Source organism: Dendropsophus ebraccatus, chromosome 1, assembly GCF_027789765.1.
Source record: "Dendropsophus ebraccatus isolate aDenEbr1 chromosome 1, aDenEbr1.pat, whole genome shotgun sequence".
Taxonomy (NCBI): Eukaryota; Metazoa; Chordata; class Amphibia; order Anura; family Hylidae; genus Dendropsophus; species Dendropsophus ebraccatus.
In genome coordinates this window covers 134,605,020-134,631,167 of record NC_091454.1, presented here as the reverse complement: position 1 = coordinate 134,631,167, position 26,148 = coordinate 134,605,020, and the positions used below count along the sequence as shown (strand labels likewise).

The 26,148-nt window shown below is 39.2% G+C and overlaps 1 protein-coding gene across 1 annotated transcript in view; it reads right to left on the bottom strand.

Moving 5' to 3' along the window:
• Nucleotides 1-348: 348 nt before the first annotated feature.
• Nucleotides 349-26,148, bottom strand: part of LOC138783311 (collagen alpha-1(VII) chain-like) — a 236,647-nt gene continuing 210,847 nt past the window's right edge. Inside the window, exons 96-101 of the mRNA XM_069957875.1 lie at nucleotides 22,189-22,242; nucleotides 20,576-20,624; nucleotides 9,807-10,016; nucleotides 8,615-8,668; nucleotides 4,895-5,065; nucleotides 349-987 (exon numbers count right to left, since the gene is read on the bottom strand). Of these exons, the coding sequence (XP_069813976.1) occupies nucleotides 968-987; nucleotides 4,895-5,065; nucleotides 8,615-8,668; nucleotides 9,807-10,016; nucleotides 20,576-20,624; nucleotides 22,189-22,242 (558 nt within the window). The 3' untranslated portion in view covers nucleotides 349-967. The remainder of the gene's footprint in view (nucleotides 988-4,894; nucleotides 5,066-8,614; nucleotides 8,669-9,806; nucleotides 10,017-20,575; nucleotides 20,625-22,188; nucleotides 22,243-26,148) is intronic.

Here is a 26,148-nt window from a genome sequence, read left to right as displayed (position 1 = left end):
TTACTCCAGAAGTTTATTTTTTATTCTGTTGGATAACCCTGTTAAAAAAAAAAACACAAAAAAAACTTTTGAAATGTCAAAGACATTTAAAAAGTTTTGACCGTTCACTACTGAGACTTCCTTTAAAACTGAGGGCCAGCAAAAAGTTTCCAGTGTGGTAACTCAATTTACATTACAAAACAGGACATATAAGCTAGTATGATTATCATGTTAATCCATACCACAAGCAAATAATATTATGCTACATGCAAGATACTGATATGCACAGGGATCTCATAGACAAGTGATATAACACATCTTTAGACGTTATAATTAAGAATTAATTACATTTAATTTTATATTGTGCAAAGGTAAGCATGTAAGGACCATGTGAGATGATGTAAAGAAGCAGCAGTGTCTGGCAGTGACTGAGGTGCATAAATATTACTAAGGAGTCACATGTCAGATTCAAAACATTACTTCACCTAGTTACATGCTGCGTCATTAACACTTTTAAACATTTTACTCAATGAAGGAGAAGAATTACCAACTTACACTAAAAACTTTTTCTATCTTAGGTTTTTCACATAAAGATTCACTATGCTATTTGCCTCCTTTAATCAATGCATTACTTTTTCTCTGTAAAAAATATAATTTAGATTAATATTACTATTTTGTAATAAACAAGGTAAATGAAAGTAAAAAAAAACATATCACAATGAAACAAACAATAAACGTTTCTGTTACGTACAAAGCAGTAACCCGTGATAAACCGCTCCTTTATCCTATGACCTTATTATACCATCCAATGGATGTTTCTAATGCAGCTACACTATGATGCTTAAGAAATTTTGGATTTTTTCGGCTTCAAATCCCTTCCTACACATACAGCCTGCACTGATTAGGTTTAGTCAGGATAAAGTCTTCAAATGCATGAAAAATGCATCATCTGCTAACACGTATACTGTATGATCAACCAGGAACATTATCACCTCCCCAGGGATGGTTCTGAAAGACAAAAAGATATATTATACCTTAGATTACTGCTCACGTTGTCAGTTTAACACTTGACATTCAAGCTGTTAGAAAGGCTAACTTCACATTTCTACTATATACTTTTTATGCAGAATCTTGAATGTTAGTGTATGAACAGAGATACATATCTTGAAAGCAGATGTAACTAGAAACCTTTGGATCCATTTCATGGAATAGTCTTATCAATGTAATCTATAGTGCAGATGGTCTGTACACAGGATTACACTGCCATGGCACAAGGCACATAAGAGGATGTATGCTCTCTGGCTGCTTTTGCCAGTAATTAAAGTAGGATGTTTGGATAATTCTAAATATTGGAACAACATTAAAGACACTCTTTTATCTTCTTGCTCCAGTGGATTTACATCCAACAATATCTTTAATGCAGGATAAGGAAACAGCAGGAAGTACAGCAAGTGGATGTACATGGAAAGAGAACCTGTCAGCTTTGCAACAAATCAACCATGTCTGGAAGTGGCTTAATGTATCTACATTATCTTTAAAATACCATGTAATAATATTCATGTAGGACATACAGTGGGGAAAAAAAGTATTTAGTCAGTCACCAATAGTGCAAGTTCTCCCCAAAAGATGAGAGGCGTCTGTAATTTACATCATAGGTAGACCTCAACTATGAGAGACAAAATGAGAAAACAAATCCCGAAAATCGCATTGTCTGATTTTGTAAGAATTTATTTGCAAATTATGGTGGAAAATAAGTATTTGGTCACCTACAAACAATCAAGATTTCTGGCTCTCACAGACCTGTAATTTCTTCTTTAAGAGTCTCCTCTTTCCTCCACTAATTACCTGTAGTAATGGCACCTGTTTAAACTTGTTATCAGTATAAAAAAACACCTGTGCACACCCTCAAACAGTCAGACTCCAAACTCCACTATAGTGAAGACCAAAGAGCTGTCAAAGGACACCAGAAACAAAATTGTAGCTCTGCACCAGGTGGTGAAGACTGAATCTGCAATAGGCAACCAGTCTATGTAAGCCCTCCTCCTGATGAAGCCCATGTGTGGGTGAAACTAGTTGAGGGGCTGTGCGGTTGATTTTAAATTCATTGCTTTCATAGCCCAGTTAGATAGTAATATACTACGAGGTAGTCAGTAGTCTGCAGCTACTATGACTATACAGATATAGGTTGATTCACTGTAGAAGGTTATGGAAGCTCTGTGATTTTAATGAGCACAACTTTATACTTATTATTTCTATTTGAAAGTTATTAAAAGTTACGTTTTACTTAGTGGTAGGTTTACTGGATGTGATCTGGGCTTTTGGCCCTTATAAATTTGTTTTGGTATTTGAACCATCCAGATTACCTACCTTTAGGGCACTTTATTTTTGGTTTGTTTCTCTGCAAAGGGGCCAGGAAGACTGATCCGGGTACATGAAAGAATGAATGGGGCCATGTATCGTGAGATTTTGTGTGCAAACCTCCTTCCATCAGCAAGGGCATTGAATATGAAACGTGGCTGGGTCTTTCAACATGACAATGATCCAAAGCACACCGCCAGGGCAACGAAGGAGTGGCTTTGTAAGAAGCATTTCAAGGTCCTGGAGTGGCCTAGCGAGTCTCCAGATCTCAACCCTATAGAAAACCTTTGGAGGGAGTTGAAAGTCTGTGTTGACAAGCGACAGCCCCAAAACATCACTGCTCTAGAGGAGATCTGCATGGAGGAATGGGCCAACATACCAACAACAGTGTGTGCCATCCTTGTGAAAACTTACAGAAAACGTTTGACCTCTGTCATTGCCAACAAAGGATATGTAACAAAGTATTGAGATGAAATTTTGTTACTGACCAAATACTTATTTTCCACCATAATTTGCTAATAAATTCTTACAAAATCAGACAATGTGATTTTCTGGATTTGTTTTCTCATTTTGTCTCCCATAGTTGAGGTCTACATATGGTGTCAATTACAGACGCCTCTCATCTTTTTAAGTGGTGGAACTTGCACTATTGGTGACTGACTAAATACTTTTTTTCCCCACTGTAATTTACGTCTAGGTGTATATGCTATCACATAGTATCAGTACATTTAATATTCCTATGTTATTAAAGTGTACCTGTCATGAGGACTGCTGCTGGATCAGCAGTGAATTCCAGGCTTCGGGTGGAAGTTTTGGTATCCATGGCTATTTGGCTACCATGGTTTCCAACCACAGTGGCCCTCATGGCAAGTACACTTTAAGGCCTTGTTCACACATGGTATGAGACCGGCCGTTCTGTGACCCGGACAGGACAAATAATGTCTGGTGTTACTGAAAATCATCCCGGACGGTACTGCAGTATCATCCAGATGATCTTCTTTTCTAGTGAATTCGGATGCGGGCGCATCCGCTCCGCCCAGGATTCCATTAATTCACATACAACATATGTTTTGTATAAATCATGGCCGTTGTTGCAAATTACAACAACGGACGTGATTTATACAAAACATATGTTGTGTGAACAAGGTGTATACCTTTCTGGCACACTTATGGCATATCAACAGGATAGGCTAGAAGTGTTCCCTAGATGTGGGTCACATCCATCTTTAGATCGAGGCCTCTCTGACCCCCTATGGGCTCTTCACAGCTGCTAGATGTGGTTGAGAATCAAAAAACCTGAGCTGGTAACCCTTTGTGCCATGCTGTTTGAGTAACTGCCAGAGTTATGAAAAAAGTGTAGCTTGCAGGTCACCCCATTTGCGTAATCCTCATTCAAGTCAATCGGAGTTACGCAGAGTGCTTAACTTCTGGCTTCAGCTGTTTTTGACTTTACGACTACCTTCAGAGGGGGCCAGGGAGCCCATGATCTGAAGATCTAGGTCCTGTGTACCAGATGAGAATACTTACCATGTGCACAATTATTTTTTTGTAAAATAATAATTATTTCTCTACTTATAGAGTACTGCAAAATGCTACCCTGTATGCATTTTATAAGTAACTTGGATTAAAAAATACTGGTTTAATGGAAGAAATTAAGCAGGAACATTGTTTTTTTTATTTTGTGTGAAAAATGTGCCAAAATATGGCTCAAAATTCTGGCGCATTTTAAACAAACTAATAGAAGACGATACTGATAAATCTGACAGAAGATCTGGGCCAGTGTGTCAAAAAAGCATGAAGCCAACTAATAATTGCTCTAAACTGAGTCTAGAGTGTCTAAGAATGTTACAGACTTATCAAACAGCATAAGCCAACATAATATGGTGCATTCTTAAACTATGCAATGAAAGTTTGCACTGTGTAAAAATTAGACATTTTTAGCAAATCTGGGCCACTATGTATGCATGGCAGCTGTAAAAACAAAAAACATTACTTATTGCAATTTATTCAAACTTTTGTTCTATATTTATCAGAACAATATTAAATGATTGCAAACATTGCAATAGCTTTTAAGGAAGTATTCTGCTGCCATTAAAAATCATATATGAAGCTGGGGCTGTAGAAAAAAAAAAGAAGAAAAGAAAAGCCATACTTACCCACCCCATGTCTCCTGACGATCCTTGCTATAGCCTCTGGCTTATTCCTGCCCTCTGGTACTTGTCTGCTCTGCCTACTTCCAAGATAAGAGGTCAGCGCAAGACCTATGAATGGCCAATACGGGATACTTATACAAGAAGCAGACAGAGAGAAAGGCATTAGGGGGCCAGAGAGAGAAGATCAGGAGCTACAGCGGTAGCTGCGGGTGATTAAGGGTAGGCAAGTATGTCTTTTTTTACTTTTTTCTCCCAGCATTTTATTACAATTTTGTGGAAACAGGAATACTCTTTAAATGCTATGAGGATATGTGCTATCACACACAAATATTTCTGCAGTCCAATGTTTCTTTTACTATAGCAATATATTAATTTATAATTTAAGAGTTTTAAACAGTTCTAACCTGCTTTTGATTTACACCTCTGTTCACACTTCTCTTTACTTTGGAAACGATTATGGTTTCCTCCACAACCACCATAAACAAATGGACGGCACTCATCAGCCTTCAAATGGTAATACCAAAGCAAGGTATAATTCGAACAAAATCCTTCATCCATAGGTTGCAAACAATGACCTGAAATTAGAGAACATTTACTTTAGGAGTTACTAAATTTAGTTAAAACTTTCTAACACCTACAATGATTTCTGAGACTCTATTATATCATAGCCTACTTTTCACACAAATACTGAAAAAGCTTAAGGGTATAAACCCACACACCGTATATGCAGCGTATTTACTACTGCGATACGCAGCAAATACGCAGCAAATACGCAGCAATTAGATCTAAATAGCTGAACACAGAATCAAATCTTCACCAACACATCTGCTGCGTATTTGCTGTGTATACGGTGTGTGGGTTTATACCCTAAAGGGTATCTATCCTTTAAACAAACTTCCGTCATAGCAACATGTCAGAGGTTTGTATCAGTCGGGGTCCGAGTGGTGAGACCCCTGCCGATCATTAGAATGAAGGGGCGGACGCGCTCGTCTCTGCTGTCACTGCTAAAGTAGCAGTCGACAGAATTATAATGGAGCCCTATAGAACTTCCGCTAATCGCTGTTCTAGAGGTTCCATAGGGCTCCATTATAATTTTGTTGACTGCTACTTAAGCAGTGAGCCGGCGATGAAGATTTAGAGTGTGCACTGCTGCACACGACTGCCCTTTCATTGTAACGATCTGTGGGGTCTCAGCACTTGGACCCCGACCAATACAAGCCTCTGACATGTTGTATCATGCTTAAAACAAAGGTATCCTTTAATGTATTTTTCTTTGTTTTGGGCATTGGATAAAATATTCTAGTCTTTATTGTAATAAAAATGTCCAGAAAAAACTATTTATAACAAATGCATCCATCCGTTTCTGTTGTTTACAGATGGCACATAATGTTTACAGATGGCACATACAGTATATGGTGACATTGTTTACTCATACATCCCTTAAAGGGGTTATCTAGGTTCTAGAAATTATGCCCGTGTTTTTCGCTCATGTCACTGACTCCCATACTGCACAGTGTTGAGATAATGAAACAACACAGATTATGAAACATTTTATTTTTTCCTCCCATACAGCGCGCCTCTACAATAAGTTTATGTCACTTGACTTCATGGAACCGCTTCCGGACTCCTTGCTTCGATTCCCCTGCACAGCCTGCCTCCCTTCACTGTATCTGCTTTCACCAGTCATGTAGACTACTGGAGCATAGCGTGAACATAGTGTTAACATAGCCTTTCTGTGTTTTCAATCCACTTCTGGTTTTGGTTGCAAAATACTGACCAAAATATTGAGCAAAAATACTGTGTGTGAACATAGCCTTAAAAACGATACAATAATTATTAAAACATAAATAAAGACCTATATTTCATTTCCCTCAGGGGATTTGAACCAGAGAATGAACTGCTGGCAGGTCTCTAGACAGGTGAGTTACCCCTAAACCACAGCTTCAACTATAGCTGAGTGTTTCTTTTAGACATAAACTTATTACAGAGAACTGATCTATCTGCAATCAAGACACTGGCTGACAGCTGAGCGAGCAGGAGGCCGGGCAGCATTGATTATTCATGAAGAGGAGGGAGGGGAAGGAGTGGAGAGGTGTGCCAGAGTGTGGCACGAACAACGCCTCTTTAGTACAGTAGGAGAGATGAAATTGTGCATAATCCGCTGCACAGAAAATTACCAAAAAGCACCATACTCACTAGGAAACTGCCAACTACTGCACACTATCAGCACCTTAGAAAGGGCCCGGGAGCTGACAGATTCCCTTTAATATTAAGGATGGTTAAAAAAGAAAAATTGTGTGTGAACAACAAAATAAAGTCCGCTGTTTGCAATAGAATTCGAAAATAATTGACATGATTGTTATTTTGATGTTCATGCAGACAACATCCATAATTTTATACATTGTGTGCATAGGACGTCTGTCATCCCATTGACTTAAATGCACTGCATTGAAGTCAAATAAATTGCGTCAATAACGGGTGTATTTTTTTTTTACGTTGTGTGAACATCATAGCCTAATTGGCCTAATAGCCAACCCAGACTGATCCCTTTAACTATTTAAATGCCGCTGTCAAAACTGAGAGCTGCATTTAAATGGCCCGGCTGCACATCATTGGTGGTGCAATGGTGCAGGAAACCGATCGATTCAACAGGCAGCCTGGGGCCTTTTCTAAGCCTCTGTGGCTGTCGGTAATCGGCACCTGCTACAGGCTTCAGCAGCCTGTAGCATTTAAGTGCTGTGATAATGGATTAATGCAGTGCATACAGTATGTATTGTTGTATTGATCATAAAAGTCCTCTAGAGAGACAACAAAAGTTTGCGTGGAAAAAAACCACATTTTTAAATATATAAATAAATTCATTCCATAATTAAAGTTTAAATCCCCCCTCCTTTTTCTATTTTTTTTTTATTTTTTTTTTAACACATGGAGGAAAAAACGAAAGTGCAAAAATTAAAATACTTTTATCAGATCTGAGCATTTGTCCATTAATATATGCATGATAAATGAAATCATAATCTCACTAAATACAAAAAAAAACTGGAAAACTATGCCAAACTGGAAAAGGAGCACACCCAAAAATGCAAATAATAAATCTTTATATAACATACATAATTGGCATCACAAAATAACAGACTAGAATCCTCATACATGATAAGACAATTAAAGACATGATAAGACAATTAAAGACAATTAAAAAACCACCCACAAAACAACATGGAAGACTTATACAATACAAAGAAACTCCCGGGCCTACAACCCAATTATAAATGCATATTCAACCCTCCCTGACCAATAAATACCTATACAAACCAAATTACCAGTTGCTATAAGGTGCTATGTAAAAAGTGCATTGTGAATAAATAATCTAGTTGTTGTTTTAGTATGCCCTAGGTAGCACCCCTCTGGGCAGTGCAGTCCCCCTCCAGTTTAGTGTGTTATAATCTCACTAAATGTATAAAAAAAAAAAAGCTAGAAAGGATTCTATGGCTATAGTAGTATAGTATTTCCGTCAGTCTTTTGGTCAGTCTTTTTTCAACCAAAACCAAGAATGAAATTGAGAGGGGAAAACTATAATGATTCTAATAGATTTGCACAGTTTCCGTGTTTTCAACCCACTCCTGGTTTTGGTTGAAAAAAGACTGACGAAAATACTATATGTGCAGACGAAAATACTATATGTGCACATAGCCTAAAAGTAATTAAGAAATTATACATCAGATTGTCATACTGTAATAAAGAATAATAATACTAACAATAACCGAATGGACGTGCTTTTATGTTTTCACCTTCTTTCAATTTTGTTGTTGTTTGCTTCCTATACTATATTTTTACTGTCATATTCTATTCCCGTTCTGTATCAGTCACTTATCATTACTGCTGCATTGTTACCTAGCAGCTACATCAGGATGCTGTTACCTAGCACTTCCTTCAAGTATGAAAAGTCTTCTAAATCAAGCAGTTACCTCCTCCGCCCTTTTAAAAAACACCTAAGATAAAGAGTATGAATAATTTGTTGCTATAATGTTTAATGATATATATGTTATAAAAATGATTCATTTTATCTGCCTCAAAGAGCACAAACCCTAACATTCCTCAGGAATATTTGGTCGATAAAAGATTACCTTCAGACATTGTTTCAGACTGACGTTTCCTTCTTAGCTCTCCATTAATTCCCACTGCAGATAAATAAACCGGAAGAGATCAGTAAATTAAATCACTGTTTAATATTCATCATTATTTGTACGTTCCTGGGATTTCAGTGATTTGTAAGTGTACCAATAAAGTTGCTGTGATTTTTTAGTGTACCAGTGTAGTTTCTGTGATTTAAGTGATTTATAAGCGTACCAATAAAGTTTCTGTCATTTGAGTGATTTATAAGCATACAGTACCATAAAAATTTTGTAACGGCTGGATGCAGTGGATCCGCATAACCTACACAAGCGATGGTATTAAGCTGCACCAGGGAGCAGAGTCTAAGGGGCCGCTGGTCTCCAGCAGAGCCCGCTGTAAGGCAGGACGGGCTTGCTGCGGCAGGCGACACCCAGGTCGCTACCCCTGGCGCGTTTTTGCTTGTGTTGGTTGCGAGGAGAGGCGAAGTACAAAGACGTTAGGCAGGGATGTGATCAGGAACAGGCAGATAGGTCAGGGCTGGCAGCAAACAGAAGTGGAGTCAGGGAACGATAACAAAAGGACTGGCACACTAGAAATCACAGTAGCTGAGGAACCCCTTTTCTGATAGGCAATGAGCACTATAGATCCGGCACTAGGGAACAGGAAGGGACAGTTTTTATTAAGGGCAGGGAATGGCCAGACCAATAGTGGGGACACTGCCCCTTTAAGACATAGCAGAGTTGGCGCGTGCCGACTCAGAGACAGAGACCCCACGGCGTACAGAGCGGCATACGGGAGCCGGGGAGGAAGGAGGGACCAGAGGCCCGAGGGGACGCAGGAGACCTTCTGCCAGAAGTAAGGGATCGGGTTGGGCGGCACAAGAGGCACAAGCGGCCATGACAAGATTGAATGAATCAAAAATGTTCTGCTCAACAAAGGCTAGGTTACAAACAGATAAAGCATTATGTTTGATTATGGCTTGGTCTGTACCTATAATAAGCAGCTCTTATTGCTGGTTGTCCAAGTGACATAAGAAAGACTGGCATTATATATGAATTAAAATGGACAAATTTTAATAGCTCAGTAAGGCTATGTTCCCACACTTTTTCACACAAAATGATGGCCGCCCAAAAAGATATGGGAACATAGCCCAATTTGTAAATTTCCAGAAAACCACATGTTAATGGGGCAGCTTTACAATACCTTCATGGCTCTGCTGTGATGTGGTGCTTGGAGACTGTGTTGTGTTCAGTGTTTCATTCCATTGGGTAGCTTCTATTTCATTTCTTGCCACAGTATCCTCAGGAGACTCAGTCACCTCTTCACCTAAGGTATCATGGTCTTCATATCCTTCATCTGGGTGTGAGGACTTAATGATCAGCTGGAATTCCTTGCCTGTGGATGTATCAAATGCTCAGTATTAGATATTTATTATATACATGCACAGGTAGTCTAGGGGGAAAAAAAGATGAAGATGAAAAAAGAAACATATATATGTATGCAAATTCACACATATATGTATAGCAAAGTGAAAAAGAGTGGAAAGAAAAGCAAAGGTAAAATAGTCAAGGGAATTCTTTGTGATTCTAATAATAAAAATAATAATACCATCACTACTCTGTAGTTGACTGAATAAAAGCAAAAAAGACATCCTTTTAATGGGTGGATATCTATTAACAGAAACATTTATTTCTCTTGTTTCATGCATACGGCAGCAATGCCATGTGCATGGGGGCTGTGACCCTGTATTATAGGCACTTTTGGTGCAGAAAAATAAATAAAAAAAAGCAGACTTGTGTATAAAATGCACGGTAGTACTACAATAATAACCTTATAAAATGTTTTCTTTAACCAATAAGTAACTAGTATTTATTCATGCTTTTATCATAGCTATTCTTTGTTCTGAATGATATGATGGATGGTAATATGCTGATAGCTTAGTGGTAAGAGGTAAGACATTCACTGTTGATACTCAAGCAAATGAACCTCATTTCCACATTGATTAAGGCAGGAGGAAGTATAATTTTCTCCAGGAACTGTAGAGGACCACAGCTATTTCCAGAGGTTAAAATTATCATTTAAAATCTTATACTGTCAAAAAAATACAGACATGTCCATTTATAATGTAAGCTGTTAGGTATTCCTGACTAAATACAATGGTTGTGAATACCTGCTGTTTATGTTACATATATTTAGTTGTATTTGCCTGTTCGCACATAATATTTTCTTTCAGGTTTTAAGCCATGTTCACACAACTTTTGTTTTTGGCCGCACTTTTGTAAGGGACGTTATTTTGAGCAGGAAATAAGGTCTTATTTTAATACTTATGACAAATAATAATCATCATTTAGGGCTGTAATTATTAAAATACAACCATATTTTCACATAAAAACCTTGTGTGAACATAGCCCTAACCTGTATTAGTGGCACTGATTGTAGTTGTACAATTACTGCTCACAAGTAGTGTTGAGCAAACCTGGCAAAATGTTCAGGTTTGGCAATGTTATCCATTTAGATTCAGCTGTCACTATTACATCTATTTGCAGTGTTTGCAAGAACTAGGATACAGGTGGAAGGAAACATATCTGGACAATCTGACCACAAAGGATTGTTTGTAACTCGGGATCTATCTATCTATCTATCTATCTATCTATCTATCTATCTATCTATCTATCTATCTATCTATCTATCTATCTATCAATCTATCTGTGTCTGTCTGTCTGTCTGTCTATCTATCTATCTAGGGAGGAGAGAGGAGCCGCACCTCCCCACAGGTGTAGCGGGTGCCAGTAGTGGATTATAATAGGGGTGTTTCGGGCGGCAGCCCGGGGCCCTGAGCTCCTGGGGGGCCCATGACCACCCAAAAAACGTATACTTTCAGTGGTGTATTGTCTCCTGGCTACACTTCCGCCATGATTTGCAAAAAATCACAGTTTTTTCAATGGCAATTTTGCACAAATCAGGACATCATGACATTATCTATACTGTACTATGAACGCCAGGCTAGTGCTGCCATAGTTACAGTGGGGTGGGGGGGCCCAGGCTTGGTGAACAGCCCCGGGCCTATGGTAAAGTTAATCCACCCCTGGCTGGTGCAGTTGGATACAAATCCCTTGGCAAGGGGGATCCCCAAGCATCACACGAAAATCCAAAGCACTCCAGCACAAAGTGAAAAAAGGTGGTGGTCCACTACAAAAATATGCAAAAACACAGGATGCAACGCTTCAGTTCTCTCACAGAATCTTTTTTAAGCATCATGCTTGAAAACAGTTCTGTGAGAGAACTGAAGCGTTGCATCCTGTGTTTTTGCACATTTTTGTAGTGGACCACCACCTTTTTTCACTTTGTGCTGGAGTGCTTTGGATTTTCGTGTGATATCTATCTATCTATCTATCTATCTATCTATCTATCTATCTATCTATCTATCTATCGTTTCACAGGTGCTGTTGGCACAAAACTGTATAATGTATTTCATAAAGAATATTTGCAAAAATGTGGCCACATTTATAGATGGCAAAATAATTCCAGGCACTTAAAGCCTGCCCTAGGACTACTACCAAATGCCCAGGAGCCTCACTTCTACTTAAAGCCCCACCTTTTTGTAGTTGCTTCCAGACTTTCCCGGGCCCTTTTGCCTACTATGTGTATTTTAAAGTGTGTTCCCCCAGGTGCCCCATTGGTGGGTATGCAGACCCATGTGGGTAAATTCAGTCTTTACTCTTGTGAGAATTTTTCCATTGATTTTAATAGAATGTTATAAATTTGTCATAAATTTATTTGTATTACGCCCTGGCACTCCAGTAAGTGGTGGGTTAAGACACAAGGCATGCAAATTCTATGGATTAACAAGATGATATGTAATAATCCGAACTCACCGATTTCAACTTGATCACTTATTCTGTTTTGTGCTGCAGGTGATATGATTTGAATAAAATTGTAAAAATAAGACAAAATATAGTAAAAAGAAAAATTGTTTATGTATTTAAATGCTGCAATAGTTAATCCTTTCTACCTAGAGCTGGAGTTAAACAACACTGGCAGATTCCGGATATTAGTTATGCAGGGAGGTAAGGGTTACATGGTTTATGCTCATAAATAGAATAGAACGGCAAAGATCAGTTGTGACGTTTAGTGCTAATGTTAGTGCTGTCTTTTGCAGGGAAGCAGCTCATCTATCTGTAAACATTTGTAAATGAAATAGACCTGCCACATTGCTGTACAAAATTCAAATATAGGATAGGTAGTACTACTTTCCATCAAAATAGATGTTGAAGTTGTAGGTATAGTAGTAAATTTAGTATTACAGAGAATATACATTGTCATAGATTACTATTGTTAAGAGCAACTCATACAAACTACTAAACTGTAAATGTAGCAGAAGATTAAGGTTATGTTTACATACAGTATTTCATAGTTGCCAACAGTCCCGGTTTTGCCGGAACTGTCCTGATTCTGAGGAGACAGCCCTGGCAAAACCATGTTCCGGGTATGTCCAGGGAAGCCCCGCCCCTGCCATGGTAAGCCACGCCCCCTTGCAGCGTGAGTGAGGTCACTCATGCAGAGCAGGTAGAGGAGTCCCTTGGGGACTAGAGGAACCATACTGGTGAGGTAAGTATAGCTTTTTTTGTTTCAAATACAGATGAAGGGATAAGAGTATGCTGAAGAGGGTACTGGTATGATGATGAAGGGGGAAGTAGTATGATGATGGAGCAGGAGGATGAGAGGGGTAGTACTATAATGATGGAAGGACAGGAGGATGAAGGGGGTAGTAGTATAATGATGGAAGGGCAGGAGGATGGAGGGGGTAGTACTATGATGATGGAAGGGCAGGAGGGTGGAGGGGATAGTATGATGATGGAGGGGCAAAGAGGATGATGAAGGGGTAGTAATATGATGATGGAGGGGCAGGAGGATGAAGGGGTAGTAGTATGATGATATGGGGTGCAGCTGCATCATATGGGTACAAACTACCAGTATATACAGTCAGTCAGTAGAATGCTATCTCTGAGTTTCAGCCTGCTCTGAGTGGCGTGTGTAATATAATGGGGACCTGTAACTGGGGTGTGTAATATGCCAGGGACCTGAAACTGGGGGGTGTAATATACTGGTGACCTAATACTGGGGTGTATAATGCTCCTTTTGTGTTGTTCTGACTGTAAATTCTAACTGGAAAATTTTGAACCCACACCCATGATAGGCCACACACCTACAAGCCCACACCCACAATAAGCCACACCCCTTTTTAACACTAAAGCGTCCCTGGAAAATATTTGGTAATTGGTAACTATGGTATTTTGGTCAGTATTTTCAGCCAAAACCAGGAGCGAAACTGACAGAGACAAACTATAAGAGATTTGCACCTTTTCTGTATTTTCAAAGCACTCCTGGTTTTGGTTAAAAATGGTGATCAAAATACTAACCAAAATACTATAGTAAACATAGCCTTAGGCTTAGGTTCATACACAGTAAACTGAAAGAAAAATATGGCCATAAAATAAGAAAAATGCAGCTGTTTTACTTATCTAATAATGTGGTACATTAAAGTCCATATAAGTACAATGGTCCATGCATCAATAAGCAAAAGGCAGCATGTTGTAATCACATATCACTTTCCCTAATGTCCCAATAAAGGCTGGAGGGGCTGGTCTGAGATGGTGGCATCACTCAGGGGCATGGGGCTAGACCTGAGAAACAAAATCCAGCCACACTGTCTATGACATCAGAGGATGACAGGCTATTTATGGAGGGAGAGAGGAGCTGGGAGCTGTAGACAACACACATTTAGTAGTTCTTCTATTTTCTATTTCCTGTCAGTTGTAAAGCATGCAAAATCACGCTAAAGCCAGTACTGTGCTAACACTATATTAGTAAGTCATATATGTTGAGGTCATAGTTTTATTAAATACATTATATTTTTCAGCTGTATTTTGCTTTTATATTACTGTTTGTGAACCTAGATCAGTAGTAAATCTAAGAAAGGGAAATGTGGTAAGGCCCCGTTCCCACTGAGCAAAAGTAGCGGAATTCCGCAATGGAATTGTCTGCCGCGAAATGCCGTTAGCCTCCCGCTCATAATGGAAGTCTATGGGAGGCGCGCGCTCCTGCTCTGTATGTGCTGAAGAATGAACATGTTTACTTTTTACTTTTGCTCAGTGGGAACAGGGCCTAACAGTTGATTTTTAGAGGATCTCCACTTAACTGGGATTATGATTGCCATAAGGATGGATGCTGCCAAGCTTTGTTATCACTTTACTAACTTTTCTAGAAATTAGATGGATTCTCATTTTAAGCATTTATGGCTTATCTACGGGATATGTAATAAATGCCTAACAGGTGAACATTATACCTCAGGGGCTTTTACCTTATTAGAAAAAAGAAGGCCTGGAGAGGCTCATGCACTGATTTGGTTTAGTGGACCCGTTTGACATTGCAACCAGGGCCATTTATGTGTTGGCCTCTGCATTGATGGCTGTAGGAGTTATGGAAAGTGCCAATACAGACAAGCGAGCAAGCAAGACAGGAGGAATTGGTAAAGCAACAGCATAGGGTCAAACAAATGAGAGAAAGGGGAAAAAAGGAACTATATGCATCCAAATATTAATAAACAGTAATATAAATCACACAGCAATACATGAGAATAATAAGCAGTTATTAGTGGGTAATGGCTATCATGAAGCATACACAGTATGCCACTATAATGTGCACTCTACCAGGACAATAACTGCTACACTACCCCAGCCAATCTGGTGCAGTCTACAATTACTCTATGTACACACATAAAGATCATACTTATATTATGAATATTGTATTATAAATGAGATTAAATAAATAAATACAACATTGATAAATAGATTATAAATCTAGATATAAATTTAGTGATTTCAGTACATACGGACCATATGTGGAGTGTGTGAATGCCCCCTTAGTCACCGATTCAGCACCCTCCCCCCCCCCTTCTTTCCATCTGGTCTGTGGCAATCAGTCGGCTCTTGTTACTGTGCAGTGGCCATACCTGGTTACTTTAGTGTTTGATACAACTCATTGCTAACATCTTTCTTTTTCTTTCAAATGCAAGTTTTGGCATCCATCCATGAGTGCACACTTGTTTGCCCACGTCACAGGATCCACGTAAATTTCTTGTTGGATAACCATCAGGATTTCTTTACCATTCATCTGAATGAATCACTGTACTAGTTTCATGCTCCTGCACAATGATGAGTATTCTCATACTATTGCATATAAAATATTGTCAATTATGACCCATTTCCCATTAATTCTACTTCCATGGTTCCCATTGCTTTTTACATCTGTATCTGAGGCGAGAACTTTTGCCAGCTCCTTTTTGGGTGAGAGAATGGAGCAGGTCCAATTCTTGTCCCGGCAGACTGCATGCTAAAGTATAACTGTCCTGGTAAAAAGCACACTATAGTAGCTTCATCATGCAGATGTATACATGTAAATGTATAAAGAATTATCATAGTGCCTGACTAAGGATATAGGAATGTTTTTTAACTACACTAAACTGGCAATAAATGGCAACGACAATATATAAGTATTGCAGCCCTTTATCTACTAAATGTAATTCTAAACTATGTCAAGAACATAACCAGTGGGTCCATTCCTTCATCTTGCATCCAGGAATTTCCAACAAAGGTTATTATAAGCAAAATATTTCATTCACTTTAAAAATCACAAAAAAAACCCCAACACAAAACAAACAATTTTGATTTCCATTAGGAAATTGTGGTTGCTATGGTAGCGAGAAATCTAATGCTGGTGCTTACATTTTGAATGCTGGAGGCAGGAAGTGACTGAGAAACCTCCGGCTTCTTTAGGCATAACTATTTCAGGACTGAACAGGCTCTTGACATGTCCTTGAGAAGTCTGCCTTCTATTAGTAGTAGCTGAGCCACACAGAAGGAGGAATGGCTGTGCAGTGGCTACAGCTGGGCCCATGTATACTATTTTATACAGAACAATGGGTCTGCAATGTCTGTTTTCACTTCAGGACATATTGAAAAGTCTTTCCTTATGGGTAACATTTCTGGGTTTACCTGGTGGGTGTACATCCTTACTCACCTGTGCATGCTGTAAAAAGGGAAATTGAAACTTGGTTAAGACAGGTGAATACTTTCTACACATATGAAACATGAACTACATAAAAACAGTAGCTACATAAACATGAAAACATAAGGATTAGAGATGAGCGAACCGGGTTCGGGTTCAAGTCCATCCGAACCCGAACGATCGGCATTTGATTAGCAGTGGCTGCTGAACTTGGATAAAGCTCTAAGGTTGTCTGGAAAACATGGATACAGCCAATGACTATATCCATGTTTTCCACATAGCCTTAGGGCTTTATCCAACTTCAGCAGCCACCGGTAATCAAATGCCGAAATTTCGGTTCGGATGGACTCGAGCATGCTCCAGGTTTGCTCATCTCTAATAAGGATATATTGGCATATGTTAGCAAGCTACTGTAATTCCTATACATAACGTAAACACTTAAAGGATTTGCACCCACAACAGTGCCTTTATATATTTCCATGTTAACCAGTTGTAGGGCAATTGGTGTTAAACATTGAAAACCCTGCTTGGGAGCCCCCCTCTTCCAGCCACAAGGACCAGCTGCTAGCCTCTATGGCAGATCTGGTCCATCTGTGTATTACAAGGTCATCATTCATGTTACTAGCCTGAATATAAAACAGCACACCCCCAGTGATAACTGCTTGGAAAATATATGGCTGGAAAGATTACTACAGTATGTGGCATCATTATGTGCAATTCCACAGTGAATCAAGTGTAAAATCTGCATGTGTTAGAAGCAGATTCACATTTCACTGCACACAAATCCATAGTGTAAAATGCTGCCACTAATAAAGCTACTCTTAGGAATTGTTCATGCAGAGCAGATTATTTGTTGCAAACATTTCTGTCAATGAAAATCAGTTTATTATACAGTATGTGATGTTCAGGCATGCATGCGAGCAGGGCCCTCACTCCTTATGTATGGATAACTATATGTATGTGGCTATGTTCACATAACTTCAAAAATATTGAAAAGGCGTCCGATTTTCATATTTAAAATAACGTCTGTTTTTGCAGCGAATTAACTGTCTACAATGGCAATGCATTGAAGTCAATGGGAAGTCGATTAAGACACACCGAAAGTCCAATTAGCATCCACCTTCTATAGCCACCAGGAGTCAAATGTCAAAAGTTTGGGTCTGGAGAACATTGCCAAACTCGAACAGTTTGGCAAGTCTGCTCAACACTACGGACAAGCAGTAATTTCGATATAACCTGAATCACTATTCACTATTGTGAAGAATGAAAAGTGGAATCTGATTGGTTGCTAGGAGCGACTGAGACAATTCTACTTTACACCAGTTTGATAAATCTCCCTCTATGTCCTTACATGTTGAAACATGTAAGTGGTAAAGAATATTGAATGAGGAATAGTTATACTGTGTACCAGAAAGCCCTTTACTTTATAGATTACAGTGATGATTGACTTTTTCAGTATTATACAGTAGCTCGGATTCGGTTGGAGTATTCCATCTAAGGGTCAATGGGCATATTTCCTTTTGCTATTTCTTCTACATAATTTAATAATATGATGTGAAAAAAAAACAATGTGATCATATTAAACATTTACTATATGTATCATTACTGATTACCTGTAAATTGGTTTCTATGTGACCTATTAGTCATTAGAAATCTGATTATAGTATGCTATGTGGTATTGTTGATGATAGGATATTAAAGGACAAGTGTCATGAAAAACTTTTTCCCAGTAATTGAAGCACATTACAAAGTTATATAACTCTGTAATGTGCTTCAATCCCCTACCTGCCTCCCTTCCCTGTCTTTTCCCCCCTCCACCCCCCACCAGGAAGTGTCCTGACTCACACAGACCTGATTACTGTCGTCACCGTCACCAAGCTCTTCTCTCAGCTCCTTCTCCTGTTACACTAGCCTCCCCCCTCCCCTGCCTTGTCAGGTGACAGGCTTGCTCAGCTCCCATTGGCTGAACAACTTCAAGCCATCACTTGTCACATCTCACTTGCTTATCTTCTCTCAGACTGACTCCCCACATAGGCAGCTCCCCCCTCCCCCCTCCCCTCATACCCTCTCTCCTGCTGCCATGGACTCAGTGAGGGAGTCATGTCACTAGAGAAGATAAGCTGAGCAAGCAGAGTCACCTGACAAGGAGGGGAGGGGGAGGCTGCTGTAACAGGACCTAGAGCAGCCCTCCTGCTGATGACTCATCCTCACAAGAAGGAGCTGCCTGGTGACGGTGACGACAGTCATTAGGTCTGTGTGAGTCAGGACACTTCCTGGTGGGGGGTGGAGGGGGGAAAAGACAGGGAAGGGAGGCAGATAGGTGATTGAAGCACATTACAGAGTTATATAACTTTGTAATGTGCTTCAATTACTGGGAAAAAGTTTTTCATGGCACTTGTCCTTTAATTGCTTATTCTAGTTCATATTTTATGAAAGATACAGTAGAAAGACTAAATAACTGAAAGTGGTCATATTTCAAGGTATTGTTATAATGCGTAATGGAAGTAGCACCTGAGGTATCCATGGAGATGGCTATATTTTGATGCATTGTCTCATAAAACAATTCTAAACAGTTTGATGGCTGTAGTTATAGCCATACCAGCCATTAGCAAATAGAAAAACAGATGAACGTACTTTTGTAATTAATCTTAGTGCATTGTGCATATACGCAGAAGAGATGATAAAAGACGATTTCAATGTTAATCAGTTTTAGAACACAGGGAAATAAAGTCAAACTTACAACTACATGAAGCTACAGCTGATAGATGTGCAATGTTCATGTGATAAAACGGAGCTAGAGGTGATTCAGTGGAAGTAGATTTACGAATGTGGATTGGACATTTGTTGGGTATGAAAACAGCTGCAGTTAAATAGATTTGTTATAAAATGGGTTAGCGGCAATTCCTTTGTGTCTTTTGTCATTCGGATTGCTGATTAGATTGAGGAATGATACCTTACATCATAGAGATGAGTGAACAGCACTCACCATTCTGCTTTATTGCAACTTCTTCATGCTATGGAGGGAATACAAACGAAAGAGCACACCCAGGCAATGGCCATTTCATTCAAAGCACACAAAAAGATGTTTTTAAAGCAGAATGGTGAGTGCCACAATAATTTTACTCGTTGGGTTGAAAGTATATTGCTATTGTAACTATGTTGGTAGCAGAGCACCTCCATGCTTTATTATTACTTATCATCCAGGTGCTTGTGTATAGGGTACATACTTAAACAATAGTATAAGGCCTCCCGCACACATCTGTATTGTTTTAGTGCTCCACAAAACCACGGATCATATACTTTGATGTCAACCCAAGTATAGGAGCCTAGGTAAATACACAAACCGTGGAATTCACCGTCATGTGCATTGGCCCATAGAACAGGGTCCTATACTGACCAGACCCACAACTGCAAAGAGTATGTGGACCATTTTCTATGGATGTGTGCCAGGGTCCTAAGAGTATATCACAGCACATTCCAAAAAGAAGGGCATACAGTAGGTTTAATGTTTAGATTCCATTACCAAAATGAAAATTCCATCTGTGACTTAAGGACACAAAATGAAGGGTAGGCTTTGATCATGGTTGTGTTAGTGTATAGTAACAATGGAGAGTGGGGTGGATGTTTATAGCGTTCTTGTTCTGAATAATGTTAGACCAAAGGGAAGTACTACAAAGTGGATTCTATAAAGAGTCTGAAGAGCCCAGCTCCTGCAGCAAGGGGACAGAGGTGAACAATCACTCAACTGAGCACTTCTTCACGCTCCTCCTTATGTGTATAGGGATCTCCCAACTCACCCAATAGTAGATGTTAGGGGAAATCCTATATTTCTAATGGGAGATACAAATAGTCAACCAACAGCTAGAACTGAAAACTAAATAAAATGAACTTCTACTGCAACTTACCACACTTTCCAATCAATTCCTTCCTGACTAAATCCTTCACATCTTCTTCCTGCACAAACAGCAGAACAGCAGTCACAGTAAACAGTATTACCTCTTAATGAGCCGTATTTTATTGTAAGGATTCTAGTCAACAAACATTTAACAACTTAAAGAAATAACCTTCTCTACTGTCTGTGATACATAGTACAAGGTAGATATAGCCAGAATATCTCAGGGGAGTACAGTACAGGAAGCATACTTTGATATACATACATTGGCTAGTTCGGAGGTGTGTGTTTGAGGTGGTTATGCTATAAATTAGTGCTGCACTATACATTGTTGTAGTCCCATGTGTAATGGCAATAATGACATTGTTAGTGCAGTAATATGTTAAGTGCTGTATTTAATATAGAATTATGTTCTAATTTATTTACACTCTGCTTCATTTTCATGCTTAATATTTGCAGTTATCTAGGCTTTAAGCTGATATGTTTCACTTAGATTTGTCAGTACTGCCTGTATCCATACACTAAAGATATGCACATGAATGGGCTATAGCATGTGAATTTCGGAAAAAGATCATAGCAAAGTATTGGTCTCTGTAATTGTATTTTAAGCCGTATTACATTCCAAGAGCATTCTGCAGTTCAAATGAGATGTATATTGACATCTGTGATTCTCACCCATTTAAAGTGACCATTCAATACTTGGAATTCATACTGCAGAATATAAATAATTAGATGGTATGCACTGTGAATGAATGAATGAATGAATGAATGAATGAATGAATGAATGAATCAATCAATCAATCAATCAATCAATCAAGCAATCAATCAAGCAATCAATCAAGCAATCAATCAACACTGATGTCTTGAATGCAGGTTAATTCCCTAAAAGCTAGAATAGTGACCTACAATGCTCCTTCCTGCTTTCCTCTATACATAAGTGTATACAAGACGGAGTCCCAACAGGAAAAGTATGAAAGCTAACAACCTTTCATTTTACCTCGACTCATTAACCATGAATGGTTAAAAACAAAAAATACAGGTCATGGCTTAACCAAGAAGATGTACATGTAAATGTATAACTAAGTGCCACGTTACACCAAACGATTATTGGCCGTTCTGCTGATAATCCTTTGGTGTAATAGCTTCTGGTAAAAAAAAAACATGGTCAGCTGACATGGACAACGATGGCTGATAGTAGTCTTTCATCGGGTTTAAAAATCCCAATCATGACAGCCACAGTCTGCTGCACATCGCTCTGTGTAATAGCAGCAGTGGTGCAGGACCACCACTCTCTTCAATGGGCCTCCCGGATGATCTAAGGATTGTCCGGACAGCTCCTCCTGCAGGGGAATGAGGAGGAAGCAAGCACTGAGCTGACAGGTGTTTTTTTTGCAGCATGGATCGCGGTCCTCCAATGTGTATAGATATGTGAATGAGCCATTCGTATGTATGGGTCTGTAGTGTAGAGAGTTTACAAAAAGTGGGAAAGAGACTCAGGTCATTTCCAGTCCCAGGGTATATATGAAAACAATGCCAGTCTAAGGATGAAGAGGGCTGTGATCTTCATTTCTTGTTGTACAGTAATGTAAATTAATTGACTTGTAAACCTTGAATTATATCACTTACAGACAGCCCGGGATCTCCCTTGTCACCCTTAAAACCCTCAGGTCCGTTTTCTCCCTGAAAGTAAATTTTAGTAAATGTAAATAGTGTTGAAATGTGCAGAATAATCTCACTTATATTAATGTAAACAGAGAATGCTGCCAGACAAGTAGTGACCATTTACCTTTACTGGCGTTTTCATAAATTCTTAACTTAACATAAACCTTATGGCTAAGAGCTGTGCATCTTTTGCCCTCTTCCTATTACCATGTTTGTCCAGGGAAAGTTCATTGACACACACACACACACACAAACTCAAAGAAACTTACCTTTATTTGCAGGACCATATTTACAGCTGATGCTGCCCTTGGCACTTGGACTTAATACACACCATTAGGGTGATTCCACAAGCATCAGAATTTGCAGATTTGACACAATAGGCAGCAAACACCACACGTGTGACATGCAGACTTTGTTGCAGACTCCCCCGTGAACACAGAAAGTAGTAAATAACTATAATGTTGCCCACAAGTGCCTTATGCCAAATACAGCCCTGGCTGGGATAGTGTGATAAATAGCATTAAACTATTGTCATGAACCATATTCATGGGCATACAGTTTGGGCCTTATTGCCCAAGCAATTTCTTTTTTATTTTGTCCTCATCACCCTTTTTGTGTTCATATATATTATTGGTGAATTTTCATCAATTTATTTTTAAAGGGGAAATGATAAAACTATGATTTTGTTATTCCTTTTTTGCACTTCACATTTATGCCAATTAACAGTAAAAACAACATTATAGCTTTCCCCCTGGACCAGTATGATTACAGTGAACACAAATTTATCTAGTATTTTTAAATTTTTCCTCTGGCAAGGTTATTTAAGTGGTCAATTTTTATGGGAAACTATGTAGTTTTTATTGGTACAATTTTGAAATACACATGAATTTTTATTTAATATTATAAATGTATTGGGCTCTTGAAAAGTAGCAATAGCCAGTTAACATACAGTACATAAATTATCATTCTTATGTAATTTAAATACAATTTCTTAGCTATTCATCAAACTGGAAACAGTTTAGTAAGTTATTAGGGCAGGGTCACTATATATATATATATATATATATATATATATATATATATATATATATATATATATATATATATATGCTCTAACTTCAGAGCACCTCCAACCTTTTTCAGAATCCCCATCCCCCAATATATATGCCAGGCATTTAAGCACTTAGACCTGTAGCAGGCAGGCATTGGTTGATGACTGGTTTACCCACCTTTACCTGCACTGCCTTATTTATAAAGATGGCCGGACCATGGTAAAAAGGAAGGACTTTGCCCCTCTGCCATTTTGTCTCAACCCCCCCCCCAATGGTCTTTAACCCCTTAACACCGCGGGGGGTGTTCAGAGCGGCGCTGATCCCGGCTGACATGTGCAGCCGGGCAGTGCCTCTATTAGCCGGCACGGGTCCCGTTGCCGCGCCAGCTAATTAAGCACTTCAATGCAGCTGTCAAACCTGACAGCTGCATTGAAGTGCTTCATGCACAACATCCCTGGTGTCTAGTGGGTCGGATCTCCCCCCCGCAATGCAATCGCGGGGGGGAGATCCGTTCTTCTGGCCGGGCCGGCACTCAGCATCGCAATGACGCTGATCCCGGCTCGGCAATAGATTGCTATGGCCTGCAGCAGGCCATAGCAATCTATGACCGATCTCATCGATCGTGGCTGTGTATATACACAGCATTGATCTCTATGAGAGATCATTGCTGTGGATATACAAGCCCCCCAGGGGAACTTCTAGTTGATGTAAAAAAAAAAGTAAAAAAGTGTTTTTATTAATAAAAAATCCCCTCCCCTAATAAAAGTCCAAATCACCCCCCTTTTCCCATTTTATAAATATAAATTAATAAATAAACAAATAAACATACATATTTGGTATCGCCGCGCACGTAATCGCCCGAACTATTAATTAATCACATTCCTGATCTCGCACGGTAAACGGTGTCAGCGCCAAAAAATTTCAAAGTGCAAAATTGCGCACTTTTGGTCGCATTAAATCCAGAAAAAATGTAATAAAAAGCGATCAAAAAGTCGTATATGCGCAATAGAGGTACCGTTAGAAAGAACACATCATGGCGCAAAAAATGACACCTCACACAGCCCCATAGACCAAAGGATAAAAGCGCTATAAGCTTGGGAATAGAGCGATTTTAAGGAACATTTATTTGTTAACAATGGTTTGAATTTTTTACAGGCCATCAGATAATATAAAAGTTATACATGTTACATATCGTTGTAATCGTAACGACTTGAGGAACATGCATAACCAGTCAGTTTTACCAAAGGGCGAACGGCGTAAATGCAAAACTCCCCAAAATCAAAACAAATTCGTTTTTTTTTCAATTTGAAGGCGCAAATGATTTTTTTCCGGTTTCGCAGCATATGTTATGGAAAAATAATGCCTGTCATTGCAACGTACAATTGGTTTCGCAAAAAATAAGCGCTCATATAAGTCTCTAGGTGAAAAAATGCAAGCGCTATGGACTTTTAAACATAAAATGGAAAAAGCTAAAGCGCAAAAGCGAAAATTGGCTTTGACCTTAACCCTTAGGGGACAAAGCCAGTTTTCATTTTTTGCATTTTCGTTTTTCCCTCCTCGTGTATATAAGGCCATAGCGCCTGCATTTTTCCACCTAGAGACCCAAATGAGCCCTTATTTTTTGCGCAACTAATTGTACTTTGCTATGGCAGATGTAATTTTTGCCTAAAATGTGCCGGGAAACCAGAAAAAAATTATATGTGTGGTGAAATTGAAAAAATAAATGTTTTTTTTTTATTTGGGGGGGGGGGGGGGTTGTTTTTACTATGTTCGCCCTGGGGTAAAACTGACTCGTTATATATGTTCCTTAAGTTGTTACGATTACAACGATATGTTACATGTATAACTTTTATTTGATTTGATGGCTTGTAAAAAATTAAAACCTTTTAAAGAAAATATATGTTCCTTAAAATCGCTCCATTCCCAGGCTTATAGCGCTTTATCCTTTGGTCTATGGGTCTGTGTGAGGTGTCATTTTTTGCGCCATGATGTGATCTTTCTATCGGTACCTTGATTGCCCATATCTGACTTTTTGATCGCTTTTTATTACAATTATTCTGGATTTGATGCGACCAAAAATGCGCAATTTTGCACTTTGGGATTTTTTTGCGCTGACGCCGTTTACCGTGTGAGATCAGGAATGTGATTAATTAATAGTTTGGGCGATTACGCACGCGGCGATAGCAAACATGTTTGTTTATTAATTTATTTATTTATTTTTATTTATAAAATGGGGAAAGGGGGGTGATTCAGACTTTTATTAGGGGAGGGGATTTTGTGTTATTAAAAATACATTTTTCTTTTACTTTACACATATACTAGAAGCCCCTCTGGGGGACTTCTAGTATATGCACTCTGATCTCTCATAGAGATCCATGCAGTATAGTTATACTGCATGAATCCATGAGATCGGTGTTCTATTACTTTTGGCTGCTGCAGCCAAAAGCAATAGAATGCCGAGCCGGGATCAGCGCCATTATGGAGCAGACCCCGGCCCGGTATGGATCGCCGTGCCCGCTAATTAAGTACTTAGAAGCAGCTGTCAAAGTTGACAGCTGCTTCTAAATACTTGCTGTTATACATCCCTGGTGGTCTAGTGGGGGGATCGCCCCCCTGCGGCGCGATTGCGGGGGGGCGATCCCCCCACTAGACCACCAGGGATGTATAACAGCAAGTATTTAGAAGCAGCTGTCAACTTTGACAGCTGCTTCTAAGTACTTAATTAGCGGGCACGGCGATCGGACCGTGCCAGTTCAGAGGGGGGTCGCCGCGCGACCCCCCTCTGAACTCCCATAGCGGCACGAGGACGTTCAATAACGTCCTGGTGCAGCTATGGGTTAAGGGGTTAAAGGGGTTGTCCAGCAAAAATCTT